Source organism: Garra rufa, chromosome 23 (genome assembly GCF_049309525.1).
Source record: "Garra rufa chromosome 23, GarRuf1.0, whole genome shotgun sequence".
NCBI lineage: Eukaryota > Metazoa > Chordata > Actinopteri > Cypriniformes > Cyprinidae > Garra > Garra rufa.
Genome location: NC_133383.1, coordinates 3,644,101 through 3,665,653, shown reverse-complemented (window position 1 = coordinate 3,665,653; position 21,553 = coordinate 3,644,101). Strand labels below are relative to the sequence as shown.

Here is a 21,553-nt window from a genome sequence, read left to right as displayed (position 1 = left end):
AAAATTATAAAAAAATATACAAATTACCTTTTTTTGAAAATTTTAAATATAAAAAACATCTTTATTATTATAAATATATACTGCAATTATTATTGTTATATTGTGTTATATATTATTTAATTATTTAGCAGTTTTATTTAATTATTTAGCAGTTTTTTAAAAGCAACTTGCAAACCAAGTCATTTTCATTACAGCAAAAATATGAAAGTAATTTTTGAGTAATTGAAAAGATATATGACTTTTTCTCTGAAAACTAAAAATATAAAAATATATACTGTAAATATTATTATATTTATATATACATATATAAATACACACACATACAAAGGCAAAAATTAAAGATACAAAAACATATATATATATTATAAATATATACTGTAGTTATTATATTTTGAGTATATATATATATATATATATATATATATATATATAAGATTATTCTAAAAATACACCTTCTATCTGATGTGGTCATTTTAATATTCTTATTTCATGCTTTTCAAGATCTCTTACAGAAGCCAAAAACAAGAAAATACATTCCAATAATTCAGACATTTAACATTCGCATGTTTACCTTATAATTTACAATATCTAATCAATTTTCAATAAAAACCACAAAGTAAAGATGCAGTGTATCCTGTTAACTTGCTTTCAATCTTAATAAACAAATGCATAAATCATATTTCAGAATTGCACATCTTATTTACCTATTTCCAGTGAATTTATCATCATACTTATTGTTTAGAGTTTTCTAGTAAAAAAAAAAAAAAACTACACAGCCTTTTATTCTACATAGGAGAGTGCGTAGGCTATTCATAAACTCATAAACTCATTTTCTTATAAAGTATTGCACCATCCAGCCCATTAAATTACAGGCTTTATTGTCTATTGTCAGTGGATTTTTTTGAGGGGGACAGTCATGTCTCCCAACTCCTGTCGCAGTGCTTGCGCATGCGCAGACCTCCTCGCCCAGCCGCTCCGAAAGCGTCCGAAGAAAGCCGATGCGAAACGGTCGGCAGCGCACTATGTGGCAGGAAGGCTTCGCTTGCAGCGCCAGCGTTGTACCGCGGCGGAGCACTATTTGGCAGCGGAGGAGGGGAGGGTAAGAGCTCGGCCGCATTCGGGGCCGCCTGCGCTCATCAAACGCTGCTCATTGAACACACAGTGAGGCAGAGCTGGAGTGGAAATATTTTTTATGCCGCAATATGCGTGAATTTCTAAAATAAACCCGGGGGTAAGCGAGCATCCATGCCACAAATGCCACATTTATGCGTTGCACTTGAATAAAAAAGCGAAATGCGACAAGATTAGGCTCAGGGCTTCAGTGGAGGGAGTGAAGGGGCTTTTGGGGCGAGCTGTGGGGACGCTTGATCCAGACGTTTCTGTTGAAAATGTGTTTCTTGTGCTTCCTTTGTTTCTGCTGCGGGATTGTAAATAAGAGCTTGAGCCAAAATGGCGGCTAGAGCCGTTGAGCTGCGTCGAGCTATGAGCTATTGCACTGCGTTTAGTCACACTCTTTTAGCATTTAACGCTGGTTTATGCCTTCATTTGCCTCTTGGATGGTTTGTGTGGAGTCGTAGCATTTAGAATAAGATACCTGGCTGCTTTGGAGGTGAATGTGTAGCGTTTAATGAAGAGAGTTAGCGAGATTGACTCAGCTAGCCAGACAGATTTGAATGTTTCTAATGACAAATTGCGATTATGTGTTCACAAAACGCGCCTTTATTGTTCCTTCTTGCATTGTTTTGATTATTATATGGCTAAATACGTTCTGTGTGTAATGTAATGCTTTCTTTGGTCCTCCATGTACCTGGTTATCTCTCTCTTATGCCTTTTTTTCTCTCAAAAAGGATGCTTTTCTACACATGCAAGTGTGTATATTTGGTCGTTTGCACTATAACCAGACAAGTTGCAGTGCTGCTTGTCATCTTGCCTGTTAATGGCAGCACTGAAACCCAATCTGGCCAACTGATCTCACTGCATTGTTGAAGGTTCTGGCCAATTTGAAATGTAAGGTCTTGAATTCATTAGTCTCATCTGATGCTCAATGATCAGGTTGCATTGAGAAAGTGCTGAATTTCCATGAGGAACAATGACATGAATCATTCTGGGGGTTTGTTTGGAAGGGGGCAGCGGTTCATTTGTATTTCTTGACAGTCTGCTGAAGAGTTTTGTAGGGCACCTCTGGAGGATTAATTGATCAATTAGGCTTGTAAAGGAGAGATTACAGCAGAGAAACAGCCACTGCGGTGGGTTTGATTTAAGCCTTTATTTAGCTTCTGAATTGCATTATTTCTGTGGTCCAACCATTCCACATAAACCAAAACATTATCATAAGTGTGTAACTACGTAATGCATGTGTACTTTTATTCCTATCTCTCACTTTACATAACCATACTGCCCTATAACTATCGTTTTCCTTTTGTATCCTTTCACTTGGTCAATCCCACGTTATGAATACTGTTCAATAACACCATTTTTCTGCATCATTGAGCTGTAAATTCCCTCGCTTTAATTGCATTCAGCATTGTCAGACGCTGTCATTATAGCAGCCACTGGCCAACGTTTGATACAGCTCAGTACTTTTGCCTCTACAGCCAAAATATATTAGATTCTCATACGCTGGAAAATGCATGTAGAGAATTGCTCCATCATCCATGTGCTGGTCTTTAACACAACACCATTGAGTTTGGTTATAGCCAAGATTTTGACAGCATCGGAGATCCGTTATCATGAGCGTCGGTTTGTGTAAAATATAGTTAACTTCAGCCAGAAGTCTAGACCAAACAAGGGTCTAGTTTCACCTCAGAAAATAAGGAATTATAGAAAAAGAAAATATTGATTTTTTTTGTGTGTGATTTGACATGGTTTACATTGCAGTTAAGCACAGTTTCTCCAAAGAACATATAGATTATTTTTGCATTATGATAGTATTTGTGTTGCTTTGATGTTAATTGTTTAATTGCAGTAAATCAATGTAATTCAGTAGAAATACTGTAATTTAGAGTAAGAAATTAAGAAGAACCAAAACGGGAACATTTGGAAGCAAAACAGTAATTTTGAAATAAATTTTTGTTCCCTACTGCAAAATTCTAAAATTCTTCTATGTTGGGAAAAAAATGTGTCTTTGATGTCGTTTTCAAGAGATTCACCCAATATTATGAGAAACACCAGCAGAAAATGGGAGTTTGTTTGAAAGGTGATTGAGGACATTGCAAATGCACCAGTCAAGTGATAAAACTTTGGCATTGTCTCACCATCTTTATCTGAAAGTAACATAGCAGGATGCCTTAAAACGAGTACTGACCTTGAGTGTCTTGCTTGTTATTTTCATCCCAGTTACAGATTGTAAAATTGAAAATGGAAGCAGTATTATTTGAGTCCAGCTGTGTTGGAAAATAGCAATAAATGCATGTTCTGGTGTATTTGTATGCGTTTTACACATTTGAAAAATATATTGCAGTTGGGTTGCACTAGGTTGTGTTCATGTGCAATGGACTGTTTTATAAAACATGTTATTGTCTTGATTCAGTTGGACGGTCTGGTAGAATAAATGAGTTTGCCTTCGTCTGGCCGGCTGACGTGGTTGTAAGGAAACCCCGAGCTCCCTGCGCTTGTAGCGTACTCCTGTTGTGTTGTATAACAGCGTCTGCTTGGCTTCCTGAATAATGTAAGTCTCATGTCATGGCTCATCTGCTTTGCTTTCTTTGGTATTTTGAGTGTTGGGACATCAGATGGGTGCAATTTTAAACGAATCCCGATTTGCAAAGAATAAACCTACGCATGGGGTTGGAATTTCATGTTAACAATTGCATTATTTACCATGTTTTTCACCAGTAATATTTTTCACTTAAAAAGCAATAGTTCATCCAAAAATTGACTAAAACTGTTAGTTTACCAACATTTATGAAGTTTGTTCTCTTAAGCTATAAAGCGCTTTGAAAAATTGCATGTAATTTGACGTGGATGTCCTTCACTCCCATTTGTTGGCTAATTAAAGCATTTGATAGTTTCTATAAATGTTTAAGGCCAGACGCAACAGTTGAATAGGGTAAGACATTTAACTAATAGCAAACATTTGTATTACACGTTTTCAGAAATATTATGTTTAAATACGGAAACAATGCATTTTATATTTGAATTTGCACTGATTTGAATAAATCTGAACTTTGGATAAAGTCAGGTTTAAAATTCATATATTAACAAACCCCTCAGTAAAAATATTGAGAATATAGATATGAATATAACTGTAAAACTTGGTTCATATAAGTACTACTGAAGTGGAGATAAAACTCATTTTATGTCCCTTAAAGATATATTGTAATTTAACTCTACAGACAGAAATAGATAAAGTGCAAAAATAAAATCAGCTAATAATATATGAACAAATACCTCAATAAAAACCTTTAGTATATAGATATGAAAAAAATAAAATTTGGTTCCTGTAAGTACTACTGAAGTTGAGATAAAACCTAATTTTTAGAAAATGTCCCTTAAAGATGTATTGTAATTTAAATCTACAGACGCAAATAGATACAGTGCAAAAATAAAGTCAGCTAATGATTTATAAACAAACTACTCAGTAAAAACCTTTAGTATATAGATATTAATAAAACTGTAAAATTTAATTAATGTAAGTACTACTAAAGTTGAGATAAAACCTAATTTTTAGAAAGTGTCCCCTAAAGATATATTGTAATTGAAATCTACAGACGCAAATAGATAGTGCATTAATAAAGTCAGCTAATGATGTATTAACAAACTCCTCCTCCTCAGTAGAAACCTTCAGAATATAGATATGAATATAACTGTAAAATTTGGTTGATGCAAGTACTACTGAAGTGGAGATAAAACTTACTTTTAGAAAATGTCCCTTAAAAAGATGTATTGTAATTGACACCTACAGGTGCAAATAGATGAAGTGCATTAATAAAGTCAGCTAATGATATATAAACAAACTCTTCAGTAAAAACCTTCAGTATATAGACATGAATAAAACTGTAAATTTTAGTTAATGTAAGTACTGCTGAAGTTAAGATAAAACCTAATTTTTAGAAAATGTCCCTTAAATATATATTGTAATTTAAATCTATGGACACAGATAAAGTGCAATAATAAAGTCAGCTAATGATATATGAACAAACTCCTCAGTAAAAACCTTCAGTATATAACTGTGAATAAAACTGTAAAATTTGGTTTATGGTAAGTACTACTGAAGTTGAGATAAAACCTAATTTTTAGAAAATGGCCCTTAAAGATATATTGTATGTATATTGTAATTGAAATCTAGAAATGCAAATTGATAAAGTGCAATAATAAAATCAATGTGAATGACATATAAACAGACCCCTCAGTAAAAATCTTCAGAATATAGATATGAATATAACTGTAAAGCTTGGTTCAAGGAAGTACTACTGAAGTTGAGATAAAACTCATTTTTAGAAAATGTCCCTTAAAGATATATTGTAATTGAAATTTACAAATGCAAATTTACAAAGTGCAATAATAAAATCAGGCAATGATATGTTAACAAACCCCTCAATAAAAACCTTCAGAATATAGATATGAATAAAACTGTAAAACTTGGTTCATATCAGTACTACTGAAGTAGAGATAAAACTAATGTTTAGAAAATGTCCTTTAAAAAGATGTATAATAATTAAAATCTACAGACGCAAATATATAAAGTGCAATAATAAAAGCAGGCAATGATATATTAACAAACCCCTCTGCAGAAACCTTCAGAATATAGATATGAATATAACTGTAAAGCTTGGTTCATGTAAGTACTACTGAAGTTGAGATAAAACCAAATTTTTAGAAAATGTCCCTTAAAGATATGTATTGTAATTTAAACCTACAGATGCAAATAGATAAAGTGCAATAATATTGGCTAATAATATATGAACAAATACCGCAATAAAAACCTTCAGTATATAACTGTGAATAAAACTATAAAATTTGGTTGATGTAAGTACTACTGAAGTTGAGATAAAACCTAAATTTTAGAAAATGTCCCTTAGGATGTGTATTGTAATTGAAATCTACAAACGCAAATATATAAAGTTCAATAATAAAATCAGGCAATGATAGATTAACAAACCCCTCAGTAAAAACCTTCAGAATATAGATATGAATAAAACTGTAAAAACTGTGCTGCTGAAATGGAGAATCAAACTCATATTTAGAAAAAGGCCCTTAAAGATATATGTTGTAATTGACAATTTTTAGATAGTAGTGCAATAATAAAATCAGCTAATGATATATGAACAAATCCCTCAGTAAAAACCTTCAGAATATAGACATGAATATAACTGGAAAATTGTGTAAGTGCTTCTGAAATGGAGAAACAAAGCTGCCCTTAAAGATACGCATTGTAATTGAAATCCATATAGATAAAGTGCAATAATAAAATCAGCTAATAATATAAGAACAAATCCCTTAGGTAAAAAACCTTCAGTATATAGATATGAATAAAACTGTAAAAGTTTGTGTATGTAAGTGCTGCTGAAATAGAGAAACTCATTTTGAGAAAGTGGTCTGTAAGTTATGCATTGTAATGGAAATCTACAGATGCAAGTGATGTGCAATGAAAATGTGGTTTTTTTTTTTTTTGGATGTTTTCTGAAACAACACATACTTTGTGATCATCAGAGTGTTAGTCTGTAGTTCTCCTCAAATGTAAATCACATATAATTTGCCTCTTGTGGCTCATTAATGTGGAGCTTCTTCACTCCCATTTACTGGCTAATTGAAATGTGAGCGTTTACATTCCCAGAGTGTTTTCTAAGCGTTTAACCTGATGTTCTTGTGTTTTTTAGGTTGCTGAAACCCTTCTAAAGGAGGTCTGGATCAGTACCCATCTGCGCGGGCCCTGAGAGGGCGACCCGTCCCGCCCGCTCGTTTCTGAGCACCGGTCATTCCACAGCGTCAGACGGGCATCGGGCGAGCACTTTACATGCCAGCGTTTTTTCTTTTATTTTAACTGCCCCCTTTAGGTTGAACCCCCTCTCCCCTGATACGCTTACATTGATTAGAGAGAGTAGACGATATTTTCACCCTAGTGCTGCAGCCGGGCTGCTCCCCCACACACAGATGAATGAAGACCCCATTCGGGAAGAACGCGGCCCAGAGATCCAGAGCTGATGCAGGTTCGAGCGGCTCTTTGATTTCCGACGAGCTTCTGAAGAAATGTCTTTTTAATATTAACCATGTTTGCTGTGTCTGTGATTGAAGGGCATGCTGGTGTCTCTGCAAATATGATGAAGAAAAAGAACTCTCATAAGTAAGTTATTCTTTTGGTTGTGCTTTAGAGCTGAATGCAGGGGCGGACTGGCCATCGGGAGAACCGGGAGAATTCCCGGTGGCCTGGCAGCCAATTTGGCCCGCTGCCCTCCAATTTTTATTATTATTATTTTTTTAATATTGTTGTTTTAATATTGTTTTTGTTGCCTGCCGAATTAACTAAAGTGGTTATTTCGGAATAATAAAATAATAAAACTATATAAAATAATTCATGAATCGGTTAGCCTTTACTGGCAACGCGTTTCGCCTCGCGCGCATCCGTGCGTCCGCCAAATGGACGCGAGACTCAAGAGTGAAGTGGAAGTGCCCAGGTGGAGCAGAGACACAAAACTGTCTTGTTTAGGACTTAAAGTGCAATTCAGTTGCATCTGTAAACAGACTATTGTAGTTTTGTCTTTACTTAAGCATTAAACTGCTAGCAAATGTTAGCAGTAGCAGTCAATTACTGCATAATTAACAAATTAACATAATTATAATTACAAAGCGTAGGAATTTAGCCGTAAAAAATATTCACATCGTTTTAAAACACGTTTAGGAGCTAAGGCATTCAACACAACCCTTATGAAAATTAACCATGGTAACTAAAGTTAACAACAAATGAACAATGGATTTGCTACAATATATAGTTTCACCATGGTGTTTGTAGTAAAACTTTGATTATAGCCTACTAATAGGAATCAAGCTGCCAAAAAAAAGGTTACTGCGTTTACCATAGGCCCAATAATACCATGGTTAATTTTCTTAGGGTAAAACATGACTTATGTTAATGCAAAAACATATTCAGTTGTAAGATTAAAAAAAAAAGATGTATACCTATTATTGTACTAATTTTGACATTAAGGCCAGCTAAAACAATAACACATGGTCCTAATGTAGTACTTAAATTGTTCAAAAATAAATGTAGACCTATTCTATGTGAAAACAAATTAGAATGAGGTGGTTGCTTTGTAACAAGGTTGACGAAAAAAGTGACAGGTATGGACAGGTAAGAAAATTTGTTACAAAAAAAAAGTAAACACACATGAGAGACAGAGATTAAACAAACTAATAAGGAAATTGGAAGTTCAAGAGATAACCTTTAATTTTTTTACCCAGTCAATTAAAAATGCTTTATGTGATCATGATCGCCATATAAAAAAATATTGTTTTCCGTGGTTTCAACATTTGGTGTGGGTGTGTGGGATGGCCTGGATAAGTGTGAGATTTCCCGGCCTGAAATTTTGTCCCAGTCCGCCCCTGGCTGAATGTGTGGATCTTAGTTATTATTTTACATTATATTCTCTTCTATGTACTGTTTCTGATCCATTCACACGTCCATCTAATATTTCTGATCTATTTAACTTTCTAGCCTAGCCTAGCAACTGGAACCATGCTAGTAACTTGTCAGTCATGCTAATGACATGTTAATAATGTGCTAATCATGCTAGAATCATGTTAGGAACGTGCTAGCAACTTGCTAATCATGCTAATAACATGTTAGCAACATACTAACAGCTAATCATGTTAGAAACATGTTAATGTTGTTTTAGAGCTGAATGTATAAATATGAATTATTATATTATATTGTAATAAATATAAATATAAAATAGTTTTTTGATTGTGCCCTTGAATATGATATATTTAATTCTTATATAAAATAATAATATAAATTAATGTTTAGTCCATATTGATAATAAAAATTACAATTCTGATTTTTTTTAATCGTTATCATTAATAATAATAATAATAATTATTATTATTATTATTATCTTTATTATTTGTAATAAATATTAATAGTTCAATATTAGTCAAAGCATACTTATAGTTGCTTTTTTTAGAGCTGAATGTATAAATATGAATTATTATATTATATTGTAATAAATATAAATATAAAATAGTTTTTTGATTGTGCCCTTGAATATGATATATTTAATTCTTATAATATAAAATAATAAAATAAATTAATGTTTAGTCCATATTGATAATAAAAATTACAATTCTGATTTTTTTTTCAATGTTATCATTATATAATAATAATAATAATAATAATAATAATTATTATTATTATTATTATCTTATTTGTAATGAATATTAATAGTTCAATATTAGTCAAAGCATACTTATAGTTGCTTTTTTTTAGAGCTGAATGTATAAATATGAATTATTATATTATATTGTAATAAATATAAATATAAAATAGTTTTTTGATTGTGCCCTTGAATATGATATATTTAATTCTTATATAAAATAATAATATAAATTAATGTTTAGTCCATATTAATAATAAAAATTACAATTCTGATTTTTTTAATCGTTATCATATAATAATAATAATAATTATTATTATTATTATTATCTTTATTATTTGTAATAAATATTAATAGTTCAATATTAGTCAAAGCATACTTATAGTTGCTTTTTTTAGAGCTGAATGTATAAATATGAATTATTACATAATTTTATATTTTTAAATATTAATATTTATTTTGTATTAAGATTGAACACTTAAACGACTTATTTTTGTTATATTATTTTAATATTTTTCAAGTCATTGATTATCAAAACAAATATAAACTATTAGGTTAGTTTTTATTGGGTTGTATTAGGACTGAATTAGTAAATATGTAGTTATTTTTTATGTACTATGTTATTATTTTAATATATATTTTTTTATATTAACCTAATATTGCTAATAATAAATATAACTTTTATTAATTTATTAGTCACTATAATTAATTTACAATGTTAAATATTAGCTGAAGTGTGTACTGTATTTATTTATTTTTATAAATAATGTTAAAATATTTTCTAAGTGTTTACTATGAGATCTATATGACTATCCCAACCAATACAAAATGTTGTTTTTTGTGTGTTATGTGTGTGTTATAATTTCATCCCAATGTTAATGCTAACGTGTGATCATCTGACAGGAAACACAAAAGCAGTGTAGGTCCCACCAAAGCAGTGGCTCAGCCGCGGAGGAACATCGTGGGCTGTCGTATCCAGCACATCTGGAAGGAGGGCAGCGGCGCGGCGTCGCAGTGGAAAGGCACCGTTTTAGACCAGGTGCCCGTCAACCCCTCGCTCTACCTGATCAAATATGACGGCTTCGACTGCGTCTACGGCCTGGAGCTGCATAAAGACGAGAGGGTGCAGGGACTCGAGGTCCTGCCAGACAGACTCGGTACCTGCTTTACTTCATTTCATTTCACTGACCCGTTTATGACAGCAGACATGGAAAGGCGCAAAGAGTGCAAACCAGTCTAATTTACCATATGCACGGAGTGTTTTTTAAAACTTCTGCATGATGATAAGTAGGGCTGGGGCGATACAGGTAACTCACGATTCAATACTGTGGCGATACGTGGCCCACAAAATGATAATGTCACGATTGGCGATATCTACGATATTCAATATATTGGAAGAAATTTCATCAACGATATATCACGATGTACAGTCATGGACAAAATTGTTGGCACCCTTGGTAATTATGGGCAAAGAAGGCTGTAAAAATAAATCTGCGTTGTTTCTCCTGTTGATCTTTAGTCAAAAAATCTGCAAAATTTAAACATTTCAATTAAAATAAAAAAAAATTAAGTGGGGGCAATATAATATTAAGAAATAAATTGTTTTCTCTGATACACCCTGGCCATAATTATTGGCACCCTTGTATTCAAAACTTTCTGCAACTTCCATTTGCACGAAAAACAGCTCTGATTTTTCCCCCCTTGCCTGATGAGGTTTGAGAATATATGGCAAGTGATTTTAGACTATTCCTCCATACAGAATTTCTCCAGATCCTTTAAATGTTGGTGCTCACTCTTCAGTTTATCCCACTCATTTTCCATAGGCTTCAGGTCAGGGAATTGAGATGGTTATGGCAGAATCTGGATTTTGTGTTCAGTGACCAGTTTTTGTGTTGATTTTGATGTTTGTTTTGAAACAATGTGGTGATGGAAGATCTAACCATGACCCATTATAATATTTCTAACTGAGCAAGTCAGTTTTACCTTTTTTTATCTGTTGGTATTTGATATAAAACATGATGGCATGTATCTGAACAAGATGTCTAGGACCTTTGGTGTAAAATTAGCTCCAAAAAAAAATTCTCATTTCATATGGCAATAAAAGCCAGTCCTGGCTGAAGTTCCAGTATGGTAAATTAATGTGGTGGAGTTTGATTTTGCATGAGAGCAGATGATTTGTTTCTTGAACAGTGTCTGAAATGACTTGTTGTGATGGAGGTGCAGTTTTCTTTTATTTAGTAATATTTTTTCTGACACTAAAATTCAACTGGTTTCTGCAATTTTCCATCTGTGATATTTGAAGAGTATTTGGCCACTTAAATTGTTCTCTTTGCTGCACATTAAGACAATATTGACACACATCATGTTTCAAGCAGATTTTTAACATCTCCAGTCCATTAAAACTTCTTAATTATTTCCCTGATGTTGGAAATGAGAATATTTAATGTTTTAAGTATTTTCTTAAAGCCACTTTGTATTGTGTAAAGATCAACAATCTTTTGCTGTACATCAGAAGTATATTCTTTGGTTTTACCCATTGTGATGAATGATTAGGTTGGTTTGGGCTTTGTGTTACTAATATTTATTCATCTGTGCACCAAGACGTCATGACTGGACAACATCATGTTTCCAGTCACCTTGGTGTGCTTAGAAATTGGAAATTTCAATGGAAATATATTTAGGAGATAATTTACTTTCTAAGGGTGCCAATAATTGTGACCAGGGTGTATTTGAGAAAAACATTTTTTCATAAAGTTATAATCCACCTCACTTTAAATTGTTTAACTTTTATGAACTGTTTGAATTTTGCAGAATTTTTGACTAAAAGAGCTAAAGGAGAAACAATGCGGATTTATTTTTACAGCCTTCTTTGCCCATATTTACCAGGGGGTGCCAACAATTTTGTCCATGACTGTATGTGACTGAAAAAGAAAAAAATACCCATAATAAGGAAATCTTATGCATTTATTAATTATCATTATCACCTGAGAGTAGTTCACCGTGATGGCGAACAAGGTGCATTTGCAGATTCGTAGTGTTGCTGTTATATTTTATCTTTGCAAAGCAGTTCTTGCAGATTGCATAATCTTTATCCAGTGCCTTTCCGTCGACTGTCTCGTAAAACCCGAAGTGTCTCCACACTTTACAGTGGAAACTAGCGGGTGGGTCTTTTGATTTGTTTTTCATTATTTTCCGCCATTCTTCTCGCTTCTCTTTTTTTCTCCGCTTCTTCTCTGTTGTTGTTAGATAACTTGTGTTCTTCACTGGCCGCTGCTTACGCCACTTTACCCCTATTTACTCGAACAGTGCCCCCGCAAACAGAATGGTAGATATTGGGTAGTGACACTGACAACGGGTAAATTAATCATTTTGTGTTGTAATAAAATATCGATATTGGCCGTTAGTGTATCGATTATTTATTGTGACAGAGCACAACAATATATTGCAATATTGATTTTTTTTCCTACCCCTTATGATATGCTCATTTTATGTGTGCTATATAGAGGTGGAGACTCTTAAGACTCCTCTACTGCCTCGTTCTTATCAGAAACTGAGAGAAATAATAATTGCAACATTGTAAATATTTGATAGCGGCATAAACATTCAGTTTCATATTATTTAACAACATATCATTTAAATCCTGAGCCTGGTAATCCCAGGAGAGTACCTAGACACAAGTACCTGACAGCTAAACGCCATCATAATGTGTTTAGGCTAATGTTAGCTAGCTAGCCATGCTTCTCTTCAAGGACATCTTAATCGCATTCTTGATAATCAGTAACTTGCGTTCATTGTCAGGAACACATTTTTAAAATCTTGTAATATTTTAAAGCCTTATTTTTCAACTCTACAGATGTTCAAAAATTTACTTCAAAAATTCACTTTTCATTCATAAAGACCACATGGAAAAAAAAATATTTTTACAGACAAGTTTTTAAGATGAAAATGACATGAAATTACCCATATAACCAGAAGATGGCAGCAGAGGATCAATCATTGGCTGCAGCTGCCATTTCAACTCCCTAGTTTTTTTCCAAGTCTTGGTTTTCGATTTATTATAAAATTACTAGTATAATAAATTTTTGTAATTGTACCGCATTTAAGTATATAGTATAGCAAGTGCAGAACGTTATTAAAATAAATAAATATGTGACCCTGGACCACAAAACCAGTCTTAAGTCGCTGGGGTATGTTTGTAGCAATAGCCAAAAATACATGGTATGGGTCAAAATTATTGATTTTTCTTTTATGTCAAAAATCATTAGGAAATTAAGTAAAGATCATATTACATTAAGATTTTTTGTAAAATTCCTACTGTAAATATATCTAAATGTAATTTTTGATTAGTAATATGCATTGCTAAGAACTTAATTTGGACAAATTTAAAGGTGATTTTCTCAGTATTTAGATTTTTTTGCACCCTCAGATTCCAGATTTTCAAATAGATGTATCTCGGCCAAATATTGTCCTATCCTAACAAACTATACATCAATAGAAAGCTTATTTATTGAGCTTTCATATGATGTATATATCTCAGTTTTGTAAAATTTAACCTTATGACTGGTTTTGTGGTCCAGGGTCACATATGCACAGACACAAACAGCCTATAAGGGTTATTTAGATATATATTGTTCACTACAATTTAAATGTTAAATATTAATGGTATAAGAAATAAATAATGCACTTAATATGAATCGATATGAATTTGAAATATTTGATATAATTTAATAACTACATCTTTTAAGCTTTATATTAAACTGTAAACACTATTAAATAGCCTATATTTAACCAACACAAACTTGTTACTGCTGTAGTTTTGTTACTCTAAATTTAGTCTGACTCTGAATCATTTATTAAGAATCATCAACTTGTCAGATGTTTCGTCCAGTTATTACTGTCAATCATAGCAATGACTGGCGCATATTTAGCCGATTTACTTGGATATTTTTTTAAACTCGCTTTTGTCATTCTTGAAACGGTATACATGGACGTTTGGTCCTCTTAGACAAAACTTTTCTTGGATTGTGAATGCATTATATAGAGAAAACGAGCAAAGGACACTCCTATTACACACTACAGTTGACTGGAAATGACTGAGCTGGCTTGTCTAAAACAAGGAAGTAATCCGTGCATATGGTCAATTAAGCTGCATTATTAGTGACTATTAATGCAGTTGGACAGGCAATGAGCAGAAAATACATTTAATTATTAAATGTGAACCTGAAAGCTTTAATCTGAAAGCTGAATAAATAAACTTTCCATTAATGTATAGTTTGTTATGATAGGACAATATTTGGCTGAGACACAAATATTTGAAAATCTGTAATCTGAGGGTGCAAAAAAATCTAAATATTGAGAAAAACGCCTTTAAAGTTCTCCAAATGAAGTTCTTAGCAATGCATATTACTAATCAGAAATTACGTTTTGATATATTTACAGTGGAACATCATAGAACATGATCTTTACTTAATATCATAATGATTTTTGGCATAAAATCTATAATTTTAACCCATACAGGACTCGAAATTAACTTTTTTACTTGGTAGCACTGGTGCTCCCAACTTCAAAAAGTTAGGAGCACCAAAAAAATTGTAGGAGCACCCAATTTCTTTTTAGTAATGCACTAATCTTGATTCTTCATGACCGATTCTGATTGCCGATGTTTTACAAGCAAATGAGCTGATTCTGAAAGCCTTTTTTATATATGTTTATTTTACGTCTTAAGCAAGGGACAAGAATGAATGAAAATATGAGTACATGAACAAGATGTTTGTTTTCTCTATTATAGGTGCAGCTGTTTAAATTCGAGGCAACCACTGCATTTTTAAACAATCTACAGTAGAAATAACCAAAAATAAACAACACAGTTAACACAATAAATGCAGCCATAATCAAAGTAGGCTACTCTTTCAATATTCAAAGTGCAGATAGAGACCGAATTGTTCAAGCATGATACAGAGTTATAGACAACTTAAACTATTATAGCCCACATACTAATAACAGCCTAGATATTTTATGTAGCCTAATTTGACGCGTTGGGGGGTCACTTTTAAAATTGCTTTTGAATGCGCATTCTACAATACTAGAGATTACTTTAACAAAACCATTTGAAAGTGGGAGGACACAAACTGGATTTTGAAAACCATTTCTGCAGTGGAAATTATGACTCTGCGTGAGTGGAGTTGTTGATGTGAATGTATGCGGCGTTGTACAGTATATTGAGACAGATGTGCCAGAATGTGCGCTGTAGCAAGAAATGTAGTATATTTCTTCAAAGGCAGATTGTGGAGACCTTTTAATTGTCCACAATCATATGGTCATCACACACGCCTGATTGCAATGCAGTTTGTGCAAATCCGGAACAGAGGTTGGTTGAAAGAAAATTTGCAATTTCGAGGCCTGCCATATGTTTGGCTGTTGCTGCAAATATACCCGTACGACTTATATTATTATATATAATTGTAAATGTTACACTCAGATTGTCAAATATAACATTTATGAATCCAGTAATTGTCATTTTTAGAGTTAAATATTAAGTGAAGCATCTTTTTGTTTTGTGTTTTAGGGCTGAATGTGAATTCAAATTATATTAATATTTAAAAAATGTTGCACTCCTTCATTTCATTATAATAAATATTGTAGTCAATCACAAGCAAGTAAACAATGTTCTTCACCTAATATTTAACTCTTTATTTTTTTAATATATTTAATTTATTATTATTATCATTAATATTGCTAATAACAATTGTAACCTTTATTAATTTAGTCATAAGTTAAGTATTTAGTGAAGCATCATTTTTGCTTGTTTTAAAGCTTGATGTGTGAATTTAAATGTAATTATATTGATATATATTTTTAAATGTTGCTGTAATATTGCTAATAACAACTGTAACATTTATTAAAGAGTTAAATATTTAGTGAAGCATAATGTTTTGCTTGTTTTAAGGCTTAATGTGTGAATATAAATGTAATTATTATATTAATGTTTTTTTAAATGTTGCAGTAATTTTGCTAATAACAATTGTAACATTTGTTAATTTAGTCATTTAAATGTTTAGAGTTAAATATTTGAAGCATAATTTTTTGCTTGTTTCAGGGTTGAGCCCTGAAACGAGCAAAAAATTATGCTATATATATGACTATAAATGTAATTATTATATGAATATTTTTTTAAATGTTGCAGTAATTTAGCTAATAACAATTGTAACATTTGTTAATTTAGTCATTTTAATTTTTAGAGTTAAATATTTGGTAAAACATAATTTTTGCTTGTTTTAGAGCTTAATGTGCAAATGTATATGTAATTATTAGATAATTATTTTTTAAATGTTGCTGTAATATTGCTAATAACAATTATAACATTTATTAATTTAGTCATTTTATTGTTTAGAGTTAAATATTAGGTGAAGCATTATTTTTGTTTTGTGTTCTAGGACTGAATGTGAATTCAAATTATATTAATATTTAGAAAATGTTGCACTCATTGATTATAATAAATATTGTTCTCAATTACAAGCAAGTAAATGTTCTTCACCTAATATTTAACTTTTTATTATTTTTATATATTTAGTTTATTATTATCATTAATATTGCTAATAACAATTGTAACCTTTATTAATTTAGTCATAAGTTAATATTTAGTGAAGCATCATTTTTTGCTTGTTTTAAAGCTTGATGTGTGAATTTAAATGTATTTATATTGATATATATTTTTAAATGTTGCTGTAATATTGCTAATAACAACTGTAACATTTATTAAAGAGTTAAATATTTAGTGAAGCATAATGTTTTGCTTGTTTTAGAGCTTAATGTGCAAATGTATATGTAATTATTAGATAATTATTTTTTAAATGTTGCTGTAATATTGCTAATAACAATTATAACATTCATTAATTTAGTCATTTTAATTTTTAGAGTTAAATATTAGGTGAAGCATTATTTTTGTTTTGTGTTCTAGGGCTGAATGTGAATTCAAATTATATTAATATTTAGAAAATGTTGCACTCATTGATTATAATAAATATTGTTCTCAATTACAAGCAAGTAAATGTTCTTCACCTAATATTTAACTTTTTATTATTTTTTATATATTTAGTTTATTATTATCATTAATATTGCTAATAACAATTGTAACCTTTATTAATTTAGTCATAAGTTAATATTTAGTGAAGGATAATTTTTTGCTTGTTTTAAAGCTTGATGTGTGAATTTAAATGTAATTATATTGATATATATTTTTAAATGTTGCTGTAATATTGCTAATAACAACTGTAACATTTATTAAAGAGTTAAATATTTAGTGAAGCATAATGTTTTGCTTGTTTTAAGGCTTAATGTGTGAATATAAATGTAATTATTGTATTAATATTTTTTTAAATGTTGCAGTAATTTAGCCAATAACAATTGTAACATTTATTAATTTAGTCATTTTAATTTTTAAAGTTAAATATTTGGTTAAGCATAATTTTTGCTTGTTTTAGAGCTTAATGTGCAAATATATATGTAATTATTAGTTATTTTTTAAATGTTGCTGTAATATTGCTAATAACAATTATAACATTTGTTAATTTAGTCATTTTATTGTTTAGAGTTAAATATTAGGTGAAGCATCGTTTTTGTTTTGTGTTCTAGGGCTGAATGTGAATTCAAATTATATTAACATTTAAATGTTGCACTCCTTCATTATAATAAATATTGTAGTCAATTACAAGCAAGTAAACAATGTTCTTCACCTAATATTGTAATATAATAACTTTTAAATGTTTTTTATATATTTAATTTATTATTATCATCATTAATATTGCTAATAACAATTGTAACCTTTATTAATTTAGTCATAAGTTAATATTTAGTGAAGCATCATTATTTGCTTGTTTTAAAGCTTGATGTGTGAATTTAAATGTATTTATATTGATATATTTGTTTAAATGTTGCTGTAATATTGCTAATAACAACTGTAACATTTATTAAAGAGTTAAATATTTAGTGAAGCATAATTGTTTGCTTGTTTTAAGGCTTAATTTGTGAATATAAATGTAATGTTGCAGTAATTTTGCTAATAACAATTGTAACATTTGTTAATTTAATCATTTAAATTTTTAGAGTTAAATATTTGGTGAAGCATAATTTTTGCTTGTTTCAGGGTTGAGCCCTGAAACGAGCAAAAAATTATGCTATATATGACTATAAATGTAATTATTATATTAATATTTTTTTAAATGTTGCAATTTAGCTAATAACAATTGTAACCTTTATTAATTTAGTCATTTTAATTTTTAGAGTTAAATATTTGGTAAAACATAATTTTTGCTTGTTTTAGAGCTTAATGTGCAAATGTATATGTAATTATTAGATAATTATTTTTTAAATGTTGCTGTAACATTGCTAATAACAATTATAACATTCATTAGTTTAGTCATTTTAATTTTTAAAGTTAAATATTTGGTAAAGCATAATTTTTTGCTTGTTTTAGAGCTTAATGTGCAAATATATATGTAATTATTAGATAATTATTTTTTAAATGTTGCTGTAACATTGCTAATAACAATTATAACATTCATTAATTTAGTCATTTTAATGTTTAGAGTTAAATATTAGGTGAAGCATCATTTTTGTTTTGTGTTCTAGGGCTGAATGTGAATTCAAATTATATATGACTATAAATGTAATTATATTGATATTTTTTTTAAATGTTGCTGTAATATTGTTAATTACAATTATAACATTTATTTCAGTTTTTTATTTATTTATTCAATGTAATTAAATTTCAGAGTTGAATATTTGGTGCAGCATAATTTTTCTGCTTGTGTTTTAGGGCTGAATGTGTAAATTTGATTTAATTATATATTTTTTTAATATTTTGCATTTATGTTGCTCATAAATATAACTTTTATAATATAAAGTTTATTTTATGTAATAATTATAATTTTCAAAGTTAAATATTAGTATTATTTAGTATTGTTTTTTATAAATGTTGTTTGTAAATGTTGTTTTATAAATGTATGAATTTAATTATAAGTTTATTTTTAGGTGAAACCGTTTTTCTGCTTGTGTTTTCGGGCTAAATGTGTGAATACGAAATATATTATATTTTATTTTTTTAAATGTTGCACTCATATTCTCCGGTTCATTATCAGACAAACTTGTTGAAATGTTGTTAAATCTAATGTTCAATTAAATTTATTGTGGTGTTGAATGAATTGCAAGCTGGATTCTCTCCAAATGAGGCCTGAAGCATCTCTGACATCTGAAATGTGGATTTTTACAACATGACTCATCTTGATGTGCATCTATAAACAAGTGTCTTGTATTCTGAGTGAGTTATTGGTCCCAGATTGATTCCAGTTTATGTTTTCCATGCTTTCAGCCTCGACGCGCATCAGCGACGCTCACCTGGCCGACACTATGATAGGTAAAGCCGTGGAGCACATGTTCGAGACGGAGGATGGCACTAAGAATGAGTGGAGGGGGATGGTTCTGGCCCGGGCGCCCATCATGAACACGTGGTTCTACATCACGTACGAGAAAGACCCGGTTCTCTACATGTATCAGCTGCTCGATGACTACAAAGACGGAGATCTGAGGATCATGCCAGACTCTAGTGAGTGTCTTTAGTGCTCCTGTTGGCTGTTCATTATTTTTTTAATGCATTTTTTTCTGTAAGGAATGCATAATTTTATTTCTTATTTATTGTATTATCATCATTGTTGTTATTATTATTATATGTAATTATGACTTTTTAAAAGTACAGTGTGGACTTTTCTTCTCAGAATTACTTTATTTATAATATTGCATAATTTTACTGATTTTACTGGAATTTTTTTTATCAGATAAATGCAGGTTGGTGAGCAAAATAGGCTTCTTTTATATGTGACCCTGGACCACAAAACCAGTCTTAAGTCGCTGGGGTATGTTTGTAGCAATAGCCAAAAATACATAGTATGGGTCAAAATTATTGATTTTTCTTTTATGCCAAAAATCATTAGGAAATTAAGTAAAGATCATGTTCCATGAAGATTTTTTGTAAAATCCCTACTGTAAATGTATCAAAATGTAATTTTTGATTAGTAATATGCATTGTTAAGAACCTAATTTGGAGAACTTTAAAGGTGATTTTCTCAGGATTTTGATTTTTTTGCACCCTCAGATTTCTGATTTTCAAACAGTTGTATCTCGGCCAAATATTGTCCTATTGTCCAAACCATACATCAATAGAAAGCTTATTTACTGAGATTTCATGATATATATAGATCTCAGTTTTGTAAAATTTAACCTTATGACTGGTTTTGTGGTCCAGGGTCACATATTACATTACACATTTGATTACGCACAGGCGACTACACAGAAGCTACAACGATCTATAACGGCACATTAAAGAGCGGCAAAACAGTATTTTTTTGCTTGAATTTCCTAATGAAATCGACATATTTTGAAATTTGAGACTTTGTTTCATTGCGATTTATTGAATGGGAGGCGCACTATGTAGACTACTGTTCATTCATCAACTGAAAACAGCATGGACCTAAAGATCGACTGGGATTTACAAATCGATATTGCTCATAAAAATAAGAGTATATTGAAATAGCTGTCACTGCGGGGTGTGGTGTCGAACATGAAAAGTAAGGCAGTCTCATCTGTTCATCAGTTCTCTTAAAAATAAATGCATAAGCCTATATCGTCCTGTATAGGTTCTTAATTAAACGTGAAAATGTGTACAAAAGTAAATGCAATTAAATGTGTTATTGTAATTAAAATATGAAAATTAAAATGACGGATAATAAGGGATTATGACGGAATTTTTATGACCAAATGTCTGTCAAAATGACGGACAAAGTCTAACGCAACCTCTGTTATATGTGTATGTGTTTTTGTGAATTTTTGTGAAGGATGATGATTGTGATTTTTTTATTTTACAAATTTTCTTTTCTTTTGCAATTCTAAAAAAACAAAAAAGTCAGAATTTAGAACTTGTAAATCTGAGTTTATATTTAGCAATTTTTGCCTTTTTTTGGTAAATGTATACTTTTTACTTTTTAAACTTTCAGTGTGGACTTTTCTTTTCTACTTTATTTATATCAGTATTATGAGTTTTTACTTTGTTTTTGTGAATTCTGTTAAATGGTATAGAGGCTTGTTTTTACCAAAGGATGACAATTGTGATTTTTTTATTACAATTTTGTCTTTTCTTTTGCAATTCTAAAAAAAAATAACTTCTAACTTGTAATTCTGAGTATATATTTAGCAAT

The 21,553-nt window shown here is 30.7% G+C and overlaps 1 protein-coding gene across 1 annotated transcript; it reads left to right on the top strand.

Annotated features, from left to right (window-relative positions):
* Positions 1-1,103: 1,103 nt before the first annotated feature.
* spina (spindlin a) lies at positions 1,104-21,198 on the top strand. Its single transcript, XM_073830209.1, has 6 exons — positions 1,104-1,231; positions 6,819-7,148; positions 7,234-7,282; positions 10,212-10,465; positions 19,675-19,908; positions 21,194-21,198. The coding sequence occupies exons 2-6, from the start codon at positions 7,097-7,099 to the stop codon at positions 21,196-21,198; spliced, it is 594 nt and encodes a 197-aa protein (XP_073686310.1). The 5' UTR covers positions 1,104-1,231; positions 6,819-7,096.
* The last annotated feature ends 355 nt before the right edge of the window (positions 21,199-21,553 follow it).

Excerpts from the sequence above, each read along its gene's own strand:
- spina (XM_073830209.1), top strand. The coding sequence starts at position 7,097 with ATGAAGACCCCATTCGGGAAGAACGCGGCCCAGAGATCCAGAGCTGAT. Across the intron at positions 7,149-7,233 it reads GAGATCCAGAGCTGATGCAG|GGCATGCTGGTGTCTCTGCA; the intron begins GTTCGAGCGGCT and ends CTGTGATTGAAG. Across the intron at positions 7,283-10,211 it reads AAGAAAAAGAACTCTCATAA|GAAACACAAAAGCAGTGTAG; the intron begins GTAAGTTATTCT and ends ATCATCTGACAG.